The sequence below is a fragment of the Gopherus evgoodei genome, chromosome 2 (assembly GCF_007399415.2).
Source record: "Gopherus evgoodei ecotype Sinaloan lineage chromosome 2, rGopEvg1_v1.p, whole genome shotgun sequence".
NCBI lineage: Eukaryota > Metazoa > Chordata > Testudines > Testudinidae > Gopherus > Gopherus evgoodei.
In genome coordinates, this window is record NC_044323.1 from 298067786 (window position 1) to 298083678 (window position 15893).

Here is a 15893-nt window from a genome sequence, read left to right on the forward strand (position 1 = left end):
GAGATAAGCATATTACAGTTGTTGGAGGACTCTATTTAGCAGTAACAGGGCTATAGGAAAGTCAGTCAACATTTTTTGTTTCTCTGAAGAAAACTGGCCCACTCCCTTCCCCATACCAACCTTGTCACAAATAATTGTCAACAACTTATTTTCTGTTTTTGGCTAAGATATTGATTTAAAAAAATATTGAAATTGAATTCAGGATTGTTAGCAAGCATTCTTGGCAAACAGATTTGCTCAATCAAAATGGCAACGCAGTACTGCTTTCATGCTTGGCTCACCCCCCAGCCTGCTGGTCCAATAGCTGCAGTAGAGGAGGAGATAAGTGGAAAACTGCAGGACCCCAAAATCCACCTCTTGGGGTGCAGAGTGGCAACAGCAGCAGCAAACCCTCAAGTCCGATCACACGCCAGTGGGCACCACCACCAGCCCAACGGACCATGGTGAAGTTAGCACAGCATCTGATCTCAGGGACGGGGCACCCATAGAGCCACAGCAGCTCATCCTGCCCTGTGCAGCTCCCCCCCGATGAGATGGATCACTGTCAGTCCAGGGGAGAGACGCACTCCCTAGCTAGATCCAGATGTCCTGATTTTATAGGGCCAGTCCCGATATTTGGGGCTTTGTCTTATATAGGTACCAATTACCCCCACCTAGGGTGACCAGACAGCAAGTGTGAAAAATCAGGACGGGGGTGGGGGGGAATAGGAGCCTATATAAGAAAAAGACCGAAAAATTGGGACTGGCCCTATAAAAGTGGGACATCTGCTCACCCTACCCCAACCCCCTGTCCTGATCTTTCGCACATGCTATCTGGCTATCCCCAGCCCAGCCGTGTGTGACCCTTCCAATCCTGGCTGCCTGTGAGGAAGTGAGTTACTTTCACTGTCAGTCCTCAGCAGGCAGCCAGCCAGCCTCCCCCCGCACCCCCAGCACCTCGCCCAGCCCAGCCCTGACAGCCCTCACGCCGCCAGGGGGAGAGAGTCACACTCACGGTGACTTCCTTCCCCCACCCCTTCCCATAGACTTCCCAGCAGCACACTCTCCTCCCTCAGGCTGTGCTGCATTCGGCTCTTTCTAGGACCCAGCAGCCCTGCTCTTACATTCTCCACTGCTTCCTGTCTGTCCAGGCTCCTGGCACAGTGGTGCCCCTAGACCTAGTGCTGCCCTAGGCAGCTGCCTGTTCTGCCTATGGCTAAGGACGGCCCTGGTGGTCAGGTGTAGAAGACAGCAGGTGGGAGGGTGTGCACAGATTGTGCTGGTGAATTAGCTAGGCAGACTTTGTGTTGCATGGTCGGATGGAGGAGACACCAGGTGGGCGGGTGTGCACACAAGCTGTATTAGATTGGCAGGCTGTGTGTTCGGTGATCGGGTGTAGGAGATACCGGGTGGACGGGTGTGCTCAGATTGTGCTGGTGTATTAGATGGGCAGACTGTGTGTTGGATTGTCTGGTTTAGGAACACTGGGCGGATGGGTGTGCACAGGGGTTGTGCTGGTGTATTAGATGGGCAGACTACGTGTTAGGTGGTTGGGTGGATGAGACACCAGGTGGACAGATGTGAACACAAGCTGTGCTGGTGTATTAGATGGACAGACTGTTGGCTGATTGGGTGTAGAAGATACTGGGCGGATAGGAGTGCACAGAGGTTGTGCTGGTGTATTAGATGGGCACACTGTGTTGGGTGGCCAGGTGTAGAAGACACTGGGCGGGTGAGCGTGCACAGATTGTGCTGATTTATTATATGGGCAGAGTGTGTTGGGTGGTTGGGTGTAGGAAACACTGGGTGGACGGGTGTGCGCAGAGGCTGGACTCCTGAATGAGGGTCAGGCTGGGATGCGTTGGGGTCGCTGGTGCGCTCCATGGCTGCTGTGGCAGGGCAGAGTGGGCTGGGGGATCTGGGCTCTGACACTCTCCTACTCTGCAGGAACTGATGTCTGCTGGCAGGAAGGAGAAGTCCAGGATGGCAGAGGAGAGTTCAAGTGGTAGCAGCAGCTCCCCTAGCCCTGGGGACACTCTCCCTTGGAACCTGGCCAAGCACCAGAGAACCAAAAGAACCAAGTCGTCCTCGGGCAGCGGGACTGTGCTGGACCCGGCGGAGAGAGCCGTGATCCGGATCGCAGGTAGGGTGCTCGTCGTGCCAATGCGCCTTCTCTGGGCAGAGGGTCATAGCTCTCCCCCTCTGGACATGGTGAGAGGCAGCTGCTGTGTGAACAGTGCAGCTGGATTGGCAGATCACCAGCAGCCATTGTGCATGGGGGACCGTCACCCCGTGGGCGTGTTTCTAGTGGGATCTGGTCTCAGCCCAGTGCTATTCAGTATCTATCCATCATCTGGGAGAAAACAGACAATCACTGCTGGTAACATTTGCGCCTATGCCAAGTTACTGGTGTGGTAAATACAGGGACAGCCAGTCTGGATTGTTTGGTACGGCAGGTTCCTCTGAACCGCACGCGTTTAATCCACGAGGGGGCCGGGCGTGTGTCTGCGCAGGGTCATGTGACTGGGAACAGAGCCCATGGGCCCCATGTGTCAGATTTGGGGCTGGCTGCTGGAATGCACGTAGGGGGTGTGACCCTGAGCTCCCTGCGCAATGCTGGGGCTATAATGTGAACGTGATCCTGGGAACCATCGAGTAGGACACGGAGGTGCTGTGACCTCTGTATATGGCATTGGTGGGCCCATCCCTGGGTGATGGCACTTCAGCAAGGATGTTGGCAAACTGGGAAGGATTCAGAAAAGCTCTGCGAGGCTGGTGTGCAACACGGCCTCAAGGCAGAGTCTAAAGAAACTGTCCAGTTAGCTCATCCAAGAGACGATTCAGAGGCAACTTGGGCACTTACAGAGGAGCCGATTTCTGATGGCAGAGGGCTCTTGCGTCTGGCTGTAAAAGGCAGAATGAGATTTGATGCTGGGAAGTCGAAGCCAGGCAAGGTGCAGTTTCCTGTCAGGCAGGGGAATTAACCACTGGAACAGCTCACCTAGGGAAGTTTAGGCTTATACAATGTGCAGGTGACACGGAGCTGGGAGGGGTTGCAAGCACTTTGGAGGGCAGGATTAGAATTCAAAAGGCCCGTGGCAAATAGGAGAATTGGTCTGAAATCAGCAAGATGAAATTCAATCGACAAGTGCCAAGTACTTCACTTAGGAAGGAAAAATCAAACGCACAGCTACAAAGCGGGGAGTAACTGGCTGAGTGGGGAATGGCTGAACAGGATCTGGCGGTTATAACGGGTCGTAAACCCAGCCTGCGCGGTCAGGGGAAGTGGTGGTGTAGCTGTGAAGGGCCCAGGATAGGTGGGAGAGAATGTGGGTGAGGTAATGTTTTTAGTGGGTGGGGATCAGTCGTTCTCATGGCCACTACTTCCCCACTCTCGGGGGTTAAGCTCTGGAACAGGTATCTCAGGGAGGTTGTGGGGTCCCCGCGTCGGTGGTGGTTTTTAAGAACAGGGCTGGTGTAGGGTTACTTGGCCCTGCTTCAGCGTGGGGGGTTGGACTTGACGCTCTCTTGAGGTCCCTTCAGCCCCACGTTTCTGTGATTCTGTGATGGGGACTGGAAATCCAGGATGGCCCTGCTGTGGCTCAGCTCGGAGTTCTGGGTTTGCTGCAGGAGTCACTGGGTGCAACACGTGGGAGGAGGGGGTCAGATTGGTTGGTCACAGTGAGCCCTTCTGGCCTTAAATTCCATGAACAGAAGCTATAAATATCTGGGCTATGTTGTGGGAACATATGAGCAGCCGTACTGGGCCAGAGCACAGACCAGCTAGCCCAGGCTCCCGTCTCCAGCTCTCGTCTGTATCAGAGCTTCAGGAGGAGTGAACAGAACAGCAATTATGGAGTGACCCACCCCTGGTTTCCACTCCCAGCTTCTGCAGTCAGAGGTTGAGGGTTGCCCAAACATGGGATTTCATCCCTGACCATCTTGGCCATCACAACATGCCACGGCAGTGAGTTCCCCAGGTTAGTTGTGCATTGGGTGAAAAAAATATTTCCTCTTGTTTTGTATTAAACCTGCTGCCTGTTAATGTTATCGGGTGACCTCTGTGTTTTTGTGCTGTGGGGAAGGGTAAATAACTCTTCTCTAGGCACTTTCTCCACCCCAGTCGTGATTTTATAGTCCTCTGCCTTACCCCTGTTAGTCATCTCTTTTCCAAGCTGAGCAGTCCCAGGTTCTGTAATCTCTCCTTTAGAGAAGCCGTTCCACACCCCTAATCGTTTCTGTTGTTCTTCTCCGAATCTTTTCCAGTTCCTATGTCTCTTTTCTGAGGTGGGGCGACCAGGTCTGCATGCAGCACTCTGCACTTAACAGTGTTGAATTTCATCTGCCCTTTTGTCCCCCAGTCGCCCTGTTTGGTGAGATCCCTTTGGAACGGGGGCGTCTCCAATAGGGCAGAGGCCCCCGCACTGCACAGAGACCCCTGGAATGGGGCTGCCTGGAGCAGTCGCTCCCTGCAGACAGTGTTGGGAACCTGCACGGGAGCAGCAGCTTGGGGGCTGTTGTTGTGTATGGCAAAGCATCCTGGGGTGTGGGGTCTGTGCTGGGGCGATGCTGCACCAGGAGGGGGCAGCTGTGTGGGGTGGGGAGCTGCATTGAGAATGGGTGGGGCTGTGGGGGCTGGGTGGGTCCATGGCAGAGTGGGGCATCGCTGAACTGAGGGCGACTGTGAGGGGCAGGGGGCACTGAGGGGAGCTCTGTGGGGTGGGGTCGCATCACTGCACTGGGGGGGCTGTGGCAGGGCTGTGGGGCGTCACTGCACTTTGCGGGCTGTTGGGGGCAGGGGGCGTGTCACTGCACTGGGGGTACTGTCGGGGCTGTGGGGCATTTCTGCACTGAGGGGCCTATGGGGGGTGAGGGCAATGAGGGAGATGTGGGGGCATCACTGCACTGGGGGGGCTGTGGCAGGGCTGTGGGGCGTCACTGCACTTTGCGGGCTGTTGGGGGCAGGGGGCGTGTCACTGCACTGGGGGTACTGTCGGGGCTGTGGGGCATTTCTGCACTGAGGGGCCTATGGGGAGTGAGGGCAATGAGGGAGATGTGGGGGCATCACTGCACTGGGGGGGGCTGTGGCAGGGCTGTGGGGCGTGACTGCACTTTGCGGGCTGTTGGGGGCAGGGGGCGTGTCACTGCACTGGGGGTACTGTTGGGGCTGTGAGGCATTTCTGCACTGAGGGAGGCTGTGGGGGGGGGTCGCATCACTGCACTGGGGGGGCTGTGGCGGGGCTGTGGGGGTGTCGCTGCATTGAGGGGGCTGTTGGGGGCAGGGGGCGTGTCACTGCACTGAGGGGGCTATGGGGGGTGAGGGCAATGAGGGAGATGTGGGGGCGTCGCTGCACTGGGGGGATGCGAGGGCATCGCTGCACTGAGAGGGCTGTTGGGGACAAGTTGCGTCGCTGCACTGGGGGGGCTGTGGCGGGGCTGTGGGGGTGTCACTGCATTGAGGGGGCTGTTGGGGGCAGGTTGCGTCGCTGCACTGGGGGGCTGTGGCGGGGCTCTGGGGGTGTCGCTGCACTGAGAGGGCTGTTGGGGGCAGGGGGCGTGTCACTGCACTGGGGGTACTGTTGGGGCTGTGAGGCATTTCTGCACTGAGGGAGGCTGTGGGGGGGGTCGCATCACTGCACTGGGGGGGCTGTGGCGGGGCTGTGGGGGTGTCGCTGCATTGAGGGGGCTGTTGGGGGCAGGGGGCGTGTCACTGCACTGAGGGGGCTATGGGGGGTGAGGGCAATGAGGGAGATGTGGGGGCGTCGCTGCACTGGGGGGATGCGAGGGCATCGCTGCACTGAGAGGGCTGTTGGGGACAAGTTGCGTCGCTGCACTGGGGGGGCTGTGGCGGGGCTGTGGGGGTGTCACTGCATTGAGGGGGCTGTTGGGGGCAGGTTGCGTCGCTGCACTGGGGGGCTGTGGCGGGGCTCTGGGGGTGTCGCTGCACTGAGAGGGCTGTTGGGGGCAGGGGGCGTGTCACTGCACTGGGGGTACTGTTGGGGCTGTGAGGCATTTCTGCACTGAGGGGCCTATGGGGAGTGAGGGCAATGAGGGAGATGTGGGGGCGTCGCACTGGGGGGATGTGAGGGCATCGCTGCACTGGGGGCGCTGTCGGGGGCAGGTTGCGTCGCTGCACTGCTGGGACTGTTTGGGCTGTGGGGGCGTCGCTGCACTGTTGGGGGGCTGTGGGGGTGGGGGACAATGAGGGGGCGTCGCTGCACTGAGGGGGGCTCTCGGGGCTGCCCCGCAGGAGGGTGGCTCTGTCAGGGATCGCACCTCCTTCCCCTGCTGGGAGCTGTGCCGGGTGGCCGGGCAGTGCTGTGGGGCGGGGCCGCGAGGGCACAGGGTTGTGAGGGCATCGCTGTACTGAGGGGGGCTGTGGGGTGGGGGAGCATTGCTGCACTGGGGGGGTGGGGGCTGCCCTGTGGGAGGGTGGCTCTGTCGGGGATCACGTCCCCTTCCCCTGCCAGGAGCTGTGCCGGGTGTCCGGGCAGTGCTGTGGGGCAGGGCCGCGGGGGCACAGGGCTGTGGGGAGCCGGCTGAGCCAGTCTTGAGGCAGCTCCTGTAACCAAGGAGCCAGAACATGCTCTCGGGGGGGCTACCTCTGCCCAGCCAGGGCCCCTCTGGGGGGAGCGCGTGGCTGGCGTTCTCTGGGGGGGGAAGCCATGGGAGTGCATCTACCTGGGGAGGGGCCCACAGGTGGGGGCACCTCGTGGGGCACAGCAGGGTAATCTGTGGGGGGCCTAGTGCCCTGGCTCCTGTGCAGAGCACCCCCTGCCGCAGGAGACACCCCGGGAAAGCCGTTCCTGGGGGCGCCTGCCCGGTGACCAGCCCCTCACCGCCCTGTGCTGGGGTTTGCCCAGGGTCTCCCTGCAGTGACAGCAGCTGCCATTAGGGGGCCCCCTGACACTGAGCAAAGGGGGTGTGGGGGCCGTGTGGGGTCCTGGCTCCCACCCCGGCGCCCGCCTCTGCCAGCCAGTGGGCGTGTGGGAGCCTGGTACTGGGCCCCAGCCCCGAGAGCTCGGGACGCTTCAGCCATGGGTGTAGGGCCGGGGGTCAGCCAGCCACCCGCAGCCAGCACCCAGCTGGGGGTGTGTGGGGTGCTGGAGACAGCCCCTCCCACTGGGGCCCGTGAGCCACCCCAGGGCCAGTCCTGCCCCCACCACGCCCAGAGGACGCACTGGGTAGACAGGCCGACCCCAGCCCCCACATGTCCAGGTGTGCCAGGCCTGGTCGGGGGTCAGAGACAGGCAGCCTGGCAGCAGCTCAGGTTTCGTGGCAGCGTCTCGCTGCCCTTCCAGCTGAACGTGGTGACTGGAGCCAGCGTCTGCACAGAGCTCCCCGATCGCTGGCGTCGGGGCCCGCTCCCCCCAGGGGGCTGCGCTCCCCCCAGGGGGCTGCACTCCCCCGACAGCCCCAGAGATGTGGAGGAGAGACAGCTGGGTGTGGGGCATGGAGCAGGTGGGGGATGGTGAAAGGGACCATTTGGGTGGAAGGTCCCGGAGAAACCCCCGGCAACGGACTGGGAGTCGCTCCCCCCGCTTCCCCCAGGGTGTGGGCTTATTTCAGAGCAGGATGGGCAGAAACCGGGGACCGGGGCAGAGGGGCCTCAGGGACAGACGAGATGGGCCCATGGGGTTTCCCCAGCTCCGGCTCCAGTCAATGTGAGGGGGGGCTCCCTGCAGCCCCTGCCCCCCCAGGGTGCCCATGCACTGGGCAAAGGTGCGGCACCCTGATGCCTGGCACAGCTGAGAGCTGCGCTCTGGGGCTGGGCCCTGGGAACAAGTCAGCCAACAGCTCCACATCCGGAGCCCGTGACGCTCCCCCCCGCAGCCCACCAGGAGGGCAGAGCTGCCTGCTGCAGCCTGGGAGGGGGCGTCTCCAGCCCGGCCCCATCTGCGGGGGGCGCAGTGGGGACAGGGCCTGGCCCAGCCAAAGCAGCTGGTGACCACAGAAGCACTGAGTCACCTGGGCTGTGGGCAGGGCTTTAAGGGGGGCTGTGGGCGGGGCTCTGACCTCAGTGGGGGGGTGGAGCTGATGGTGGGGGCTCTGAATGGTTGGGGCGGGGTTGGCATTGGGAGCTGTGGGCGTGTTGGACCTGGGGGGAGGGGGGCTCTGACCAGTACAGGGAGCCGCTGGGGGTGGGGCTCTGACCTGTACCAGTGGGGGGGCTGTGCGGGGAGCTGGGCTGTGACTGGTATGGGTGGGGCACTGGGGGCTGTGGGTGGGGCAAACCTTTTACTGATATGGCGGGGCACTCGTTGGGAATGGGGCTCTGACCAGTATGGGCGGCTGTGGGGGGCAGGACTCTCACCAGTATCTGGGGTACTGGGAGCTGTGCGGAGTGGGGCTCTGACCAGTAGGGAGGCACTGGGGGCTGTGGGGGGCGGGGCTCTGACTAGTATGGGGGGCAGGGCTCTGACCAGTAGGAGGGGCACTGGGGGCTGTGGGGGCGGGCCTCTGTGCATGGCGGTGGGGGCCATTAGGAGCTATAGGTGGAGGAGGGCTTTAACCACTAGGGGGGCACTGGGGGCTGTGGGGGCGGGGCTCTGACTAGTATGGGGCACTAGAGGCTGTGGGGGCGGGGCTCTGACCAGTAGGGGGCACTGGGGGCTGTGGGGAGCAGGGCTCTGACCAGTAGGGGGCACTGGGGGCTGTGGGGAGCAGGGCTCTGACCAGTAGGGGGCACTGGGGGCTGTGGGGCAGGGCTCTGACTAGTAGGAGGCACTGGGGGCTGTGAGGAGCAGGGCTCTGACCAGTAGGGGGGCACTGGGGGCTGTGGGGAGCAGGGCTCTGAGCAGTATAGGGGGCACTGGGGGCTCTGGGGGTGGGGCTATGACCAGTAGGGGCTGTGGGGGTGGGTCTCTGAGCAGTATGGGGGGCACTGGGGGCTGTGGGGGCAGGGCTCTGACCAGTAGGGGGCACTGGGGGCTGTGGGGAGCAGGGCTCTGAGCATGGGGGGCACTGGGGGCTGTAGGGGCGGGGCTCTGAGCATGGGGGGCACTGGGAGCTGTAGGGGCGGGGATCTGACCAGTAGGGGGGCACTGGAGGCTGTGGGGGCGGGGCTCTGACCAGTAGGGGGCACTGGGGGCTATGAGGAGCAGGGCTCTGAGGAGTATGGGGGGCACTGGGGGCTGTGGGGGCAGGGCTATGACCAGTAGGGGGCACTGGGGGTTGTGGGGGCAGGGCTCTGAGCATGGGGGGCACTGGGGGCTGTGAGGAGCAGGGCTCTGATCAGTATGGGGGGCACTGGGGACTGTGGGGGCGGGGCTATGACCAGTAGGGGGCACTGGGGGCTGTGGGGGCGGGGCTCTGAGCAGTAGGGGAGACTGGGGGCTGTGGGGGCAGGGCTCTGAGCAGTATGGGGGGCACTGGGGGCTGTGGGGAGCAGGGCTCTGAGCAGTATGGGGGGCACTGGGGGCTGTGGGGGCGGGCCTATGACCAGTAGGGGGCACTGGGGGCTGTGGGGAGCAGGGCTCTGACCAGTATGGGGGACACTGGGGGCTGTGGGGAGCAGGGCTCTGAGCAGTATGGGGGGCACTGGGGGCTGTGGGGGCGGGCCTATGACCAGTAGGGGGCACTGGGGGCTGTGGGGAGCAGGGCTCTGACCAGTAGGGGGCACTGGGGGCTGTAGGGAGCAGGGCTCTGACCAGTGGGGGGCACTGGGGGCTGTGGGAGGGGGCTCTGAACAGTAGGGGGGCACTGGGGGCTGTGGGGTGGGGTTCTGACCAGTAGGGGGCACTGGGGGCTGTGGGGGCGGGGCTCTGAGCAGTAGGGGGGACTGGGGGCTGTGGGGGCGGGGCTCTGAGCAGTAGGGGGCACTGGGGGCTGTGGGGAGCAGGGCTCTGAGCAGTATAGGGGGCACTGGAGGCTGTGTGGGCGGGGCTATGACCAATTGGGGGGCACTGGGGGCTGTGGGGAGCAGGGCTCTGAGCAGTATGGGGGGCACTGGGGGCTGTGGGGGCGGGGCTCTGACCAGTAGGGGGCACTGGGGGCTGTGGGGAGCAGGGCTCTGAGCAGTATGGGGGGCACTGGGGACTGTGGGGCGGGGCTCTGACCAGTGGGGGGCACTGGGGGCTGTGGGGAGCAGGGCTCTGAGCAGTATGGGGGGCACTGGGGGCTGTGGGGTGCGGCTCTGACCAGTGGGGGGCACTGGGGGCTGTGGGGAGCAGGGCTCTGAGCAGTATGGGGGCACTGGGGGCTGTGGGGAGCAGGGCTCTGAGCAGTATGGGGGGCACTGGGGGCTGTGGGGCAGGGCTCTGAGCAGTATGGGGGCACTGGGGGCTGTGGGGAGCAGGGCTCTGAGCAGTATGGGGGGCACTGGGGGCTGTGGGGCGGGGCTCTGAGCAGTATGGGGGGCACTGGGGGCTGTGGGGCGGGGCTCTGAGCAGTATGGGGGGCACTGGGGGCTGTGGGGAGCAGGGCTCTGAGCAGTATGGGGGGCACTGGGGGCTGTGGGGAGCAGGGCTCTGAGCAGTATGGGGGGCACTGGGGGCTGTGGGGCAGGGCTCTGAGCAGTATGGGGGCACTGGGGGCTGTGGGGAGCAGGGCTCTGAGCAGTATGGGGGGCACTGGGGGCTGTGGGGCGGGGTCTGACCCGTAGGGGGGCACTGGGGGCTGTGGGGAGCAGGGCTCTGAGCAGTATGGGGGGCACTGGGGGCTGTGGGGAGCAGGGCTCTGAGCAGTATGGGGGCACTGAGGGCTGTGGGGAGCAGGGCTCTGAGCAGTATGGGGGGCACTGGGGGCTGTGGGGAGCAGGGCTCTGAGCAGTATGGGGGGCACTGGGGGCTGTGGGGAGCAGGGCTCTGAGCAGTATGGGGGCACTGGGGGCTGTGGGGCGGGGTCTGACCAGTAGGGTGCACTGAGGGCTGTGGGGCGGGGCTCTGAGCAGTATGGGGGGCACTGGGGGCTGTGGGGAGCAGGGCTCTGAGCAGTATGGGGGGCACTGGGGGCTGTGGGGCGGGGCTCTGAGCAGTATGGGGGGCACTGGGGGCTGTGGGACGGGGCTCTGAGCAGTATGGGGGGCACTGGGGGCTGTGGGAAGCAGGGCTCTGACCAGTGGGGGGCACTGGGGGCTGTGGGGCGGGGCTCTGAGCAGTATGGGGGGCACTGGGGGCTGTGGGGTGGGGCTCTGAGCAGTGGGGGGCACTGGGGGCTGTGGGGCGGGGCTCTGAGCAGTATGGGGGGCACTGGGGGCTGTGGGGAGCAGGGCTCTGAGCAGTATGGGGGGCACTGGGGGCTGTGGGGCGGGGCTCTGAGCAGTATGGGGGGCACTGGGGGCTGCGGGGCGCGGTCTGACCAGCAGGGGGTGTGACGGAGCAGGGAGCAGGGCTCTGACCAGTGGGGGGCACTGGGGGCTGTGGGGAGCAGGGCTCTGAGCAGTAGGGGGGCACTGGGGGCTGCGGGGCGGGGTCTGACCAGCAGGGGGTGTGGCGGAGCAGGGAGCAGGGCTCTGACCAGTGGGGGGCACTGGGGGCTGTGGGGCGGGGCTCTGAGCAGTGGGAGGCACTGGGGGCTGTGGGGTGGGCTCTGAGCAGTGGGGGGCACTGGGGGCTGTGGGGCAGGGCTCTGAGCAGTGGGGGGCACTGGGGGCTGTGGGGGCAGGGCTCTGAGCAGTGGGGGGCACTGGGGGCTGTGGGGAGCAGGGCTCTGAGCAGTATGGGGGGCACTGGGGGCTGTGGGGCGGGGCTCTGAGCAGTATGGGGGGCACTGGGGGCTGTGGGGACGGGGCTCTGAGCAGTATGGGGGGCACTGGGGGCTGTGGGGCGGGGCTCTGACCAGTGGGGGGCACTGGGGGCTGTTGGGCGGGGTCTGACCAGCAGGGGGTGTGGCGGAGCAGGGAGCAGGGCGGATTTGACCTGGGAATGGCGGGAAGGGGACACTGGGGTTGGGAAGGAGGCTCCCTGAGCTGTAACCCGAGCCAGGAGGGGGCTGGGAGAATTCACACCTGCCTGGGAGACTGAACAAAGGGGAGGAGGAGCTGGGGGAGGGGGAGGGGGAGAGAGCTGCTGGGGGAGGTTTGATTTGGCAGTTTGGGGCTGGGTGGGTGCAGCATAGGGAACCCCAAGCTGGAGTCTAAGTTCCCTGCCCCCCCAGAAGGACTTGACCGAGGGGTCCTGGCTGTACCTACAACTCTGTTTTGACTGCGTTCCTACTGTCCAATAAACCTTCCCTTTTACTGGCTGGCTGAGAGTCCCGGGGAATCCCAGGAAGAGGGGTGTGGGGCCCTGACTCACCCACACTCCGTGACGGGGGCACTGGAGGCTGTGGGTAGCGGAGCTCTGACCAGAATGGGGGGCACTAGGGATTGTAGGAGCAGGGCTCTGACCAGTATGGGGGGCACTGGGGGCTGTGGGGGGTGGGGCTCTGACCAGTATGAGGGGCACTGGGGGCTGTGGGGGGTGGGGCTCTGACCAGAATGGGGGGCACTGGGGGTTGTGGGGGGGCAGGGCTCTGACCAGTATGGGGGGCACTGGGGGCTGTGGGGAGCAGGGCTCTGAGCAGTATGGGGGGCACTGGGGGCTGTGGGGAGCAGGGCTCTGAGCAGTATGGGGGGCACTGGGGACTGTGGGGGCGGGGCTCTGACCAGTAGGGCGGCACTGGGGGCTGTGGGGGCAGGGCTCTGAGCATGGGGGGGCATTAGGAGCTATAGGTGGAGCAGGGCTTTAACCAGTAAGGGGGACACATTAGTCTTGGGAGTCAGGACTCTGACTGGTGTGGGTGGGGGCAGGGGGGAATGGTGCTTTGGCTGGAACCAGGGTGGGGCTCTTTGGGGGAGCAGGCCTGTGAGTGGTATGGGCAGAGTGGGGCTGGTGGGGGGGCTCTGAGTGGTGCAGGCGCTGTGTGGCAGGGGCTAGCTGTGGGTGGTTCTGCATGGGTGACAGGGTCTGCACCCCGAGTGAGCACTGGGGTGAGGGGGGATGGGAGGCTCCGTGGTAGGGGCTTCTTGCCCCACATCCCAGGTGCCCTGGTCCTGTGGGGGTTGCCATGAAGCTCCAGGCAGGGTCTGCCTAGGTGCCGGGTGAATCGCACTGGGGTGGGTGTATTTGTGCTTTCCCACTGTTGCCTGGCGCCCTGCAGTGGGGTGGAGTGGAGTGCAGTGGAGTGGGGGGTGGGAGGGCTGGAGTGCCGGGAGGTGGGGGGAGCTTGCTCTGGGCTGTGGTGTGTGTGTGGAGGTTGGTAGTGGGTGACAGGAGGGGTGTGCTGTGGGGTGGGGGGGTCTGTGGTGGGGGTGGGGGTGCCCAGGACTGTGGTGCATGTGTGGGGGTTAATGGTGGGGTGAAGGGAGGGGTTTGCTGTGGGGTGGGAGTCTGAACTGGGGGTCAGGGGTCAGCTGCATGTGCCGTGGGGGGAGGGGCGGGGGGTGCCCATGGCTGTGGTATGTGTGTGGGGGTTGGTGATGGGGTGAAGGAAGGGGTGTGCTATGGGGTAGGGGTCTGTGGTGGGGGTGGGGGGCACCCAGGTTTATGGGGAGGTTGGTAGGGGGGTGAGGAGTGTGCCAGGGGTGGGGGGGCATGCGCTGTGGGGAAGGGGCGGGGGGTGCCCTGGGCTGTAGTGCGTGTGTGGGGATTTGTGGTTTGTGGTGGGGTGAGGGGAGGGGTGTGCTATGGGGTGGGGGTCTGTGTTGGGTGCCCAGGTGTGTGTGTGGGGGAGTCGGGGAGGGGAGGGGAGGGGCATGCCGGGCGGAGGTTCAGAGGGTGCCCAGGTGTGTGTGTGGGGGTCGGGGGTGAGGTGAGGTGAGGGGAGGGATGTGCCATAGGGTGGGGGATCCGTGTTGGATGCCCAGGTGTGTGTGTGGGGGGGAGTCGGGGGGGGTGAGGTGAGGGGAGGGGAGGGGCATGCCGGGCGGAGGTTCAGAGGGTGCCCAGGTGTGTGTGTGGGGGTCGGGGGTGAGGTGAGGGGAGGGATGTGCCATAGGATGGGGGATCTGTGTTGGATGCCCAGGTGCGCGTGGGGGGGGGTCGGGGGTGAGGGGAGGGGAGGGGAGGGATGTGCCATAGGACGGGGATCTGTGTTGGATGCCCAGGTGCGTGTGTGGGGGTGGGGCGAGGAGAGGGGTGCGCTGGGGGGTGATAGCAGCTCGGGCGTGGGACCAAGCTGCCGCAGTGAGGGATTCCCCAGGGTGGTGGGTGGGCACGGCCCCTGCGTGGCTGCAGCCTCCCTGCTCCGGCCCCCAAGTTCCAGGAGAGAGCTGGGTCCCCGCCGGCTCCAGCCCGTCCACGCCCCACCCTGGTCTGTAGAGATGGTGCTGTGTCGGGGCACTGGGCAGCAGCATGGCCCTGGAGGAGCCCCCCCGCCCTTGAGGCGTGCCCGCAGTGCCCTCTCGTGTGCTGTGCCTGCGGGCAGTGGCCGGCATGTCCCTGGCAGTGACTGAACGCTCTCCGCACTATTTCTGTCAGGCGCCGGGCTCTGCCCCGCCCGCCCGTCCGCCTGCTGAGCCCTTCGCACCAGATTGGATTACCCGGGGCTTTGGGCAGCTAAATTTAGGGCTGATGCCGCCCCCCCCTCCCCGCCGTGTGTGGGTCCCGCCTCTCGCTGGTTCTCCCAGTGGCTCACCAGCGTTCCAGGAACAGGGCAGCACCCAGGGACAGGCACCTGGCCTGTCAGCCTCCCGCTGCCTGAGTTGGGAGCAGCTGCAAACGAGCCGCAGTCCTGGAGCCAGATGAGGGGCTGACAGCTCAGAATAGCAGCAAGTCACCCTGCAAATTGCGGCCCGTGTCAGTCTCCGGTCTGGGGTGCAGGGGCCCGGCCAGATGCATGCACCTCGCTGCAGAGCCTGCGCACCGGTGCCCAGCTCCGTGCCCTCGTCTTCCGGGTCCCTGGCACAGCTGGGGCAGGGCGTGGGTACCTGCCAGGGGCTTTCCCTGTGCATTGGAGGCGCCCAGCGCCCTGCCACACGGTGGCTGGCGCCATGAGCCCATGCGTGCACCCAGGCGCCGCAGTGAGGCCAGCGCATGCAGCACTTGCCCCAGGAGCTGGGCAGAGCAGAGGCTGTTTCCTGGCCAGTGGCTTCCGTGCTGGGCAGTGGGGGTGTCAGGCCCTGCCGTGGGGAGGGGGCAGCTGGGAACATGGCAGGGCCTGAGTTCAGAGAGGGAGCTTTACAAATGCCCCGGGTCTCCTGGCTGCCAGGGACAAGCCTGGGCTGAGTAAAAGGACATGGTCCCCTCTGCAGGAGCCCGCACGACGCGTGCAGCCCAGCCTGGGCGAGGGGGAGCCGCCGTGGTGAGGAAGCTCGGGGACAAGGCCGTGCAAGTGGATTCGCTGCCACTGCCACAGGATTTGGCCTGGCTGGGGCGCGGCAGGGGCAGGGAAGCAAAGGCATTTCCAGCTACCCTGGCAGAGCTGGGGGGTGTCTGTGGGGGCCATGGGGGGAGCTGCAGGTGAAGGGCACTGGCTCCTCAGAGGGATGGAGGCTGCGGGGGGCTGGTGAGCAAAGCACAGTTGCCATTTGCCCTAGGAGGAAATTGGGAAGTGGGGGCAGACAGACAGAGCTGGATGCACAGACGGCCACTGAGTGGCAGGTTCTCGTCCCCCAGCGCTCAGCCGCGGGCGCTTGGGGGCTGCCATTATCTGTGCTGGGAGCTCTGTTCTGCAGGCTCCTGCATCTCCAGCTAGCTGCAACCAGGCCGGCAGGGGGGCACCCACCAGCCTGCACTGCCCTGAGCTCCCAGAGGCCTGTGTGCCGGTGCTTCGTCCTTTGTTCCCGGCAGCACCGTGGCTGTGACTGGCCTGTCCCCAATTCCCTTCAGCTGCATTTGTCATCTGGCTGAGCTGCCCGTTAGCCGTGGGCGGCCGCGCTGCACGCCCGGGCTGGCTGCATCCAGGGCTGGGCAGCGGTCACTAGGCCGGCTCACGGCTGTGGGGCTCTGGAAGGGCCGTGGGTCCTAGCCTGTCTGGGGTAGGGGGATAATTCC

General features: G+C 64.6%; 1 protein-coding gene across 6 annotated transcripts in view; it reads left to right on the forward strand.

Moving 5' to 3' along the window:
* Positions 1-15893, forward strand: part of PLEC (plectin) — a 175521-nt gene that overhangs the window by 40127 nt on the left and 119501 nt on the right. For all 6 annotated transcript variants that reach the window (XM_030554099.1, XM_030554100.1, XM_030554104.1 and 3 more), the window contains one exon: positions 1927-2122. In XM_030554099.1, coding sequence (XP_030409959.1) covers positions 1927-2122 — 196 coding nt within the window. The remainder of the gene's footprint in view (positions 1-1926; positions 2123-15893) is intronic.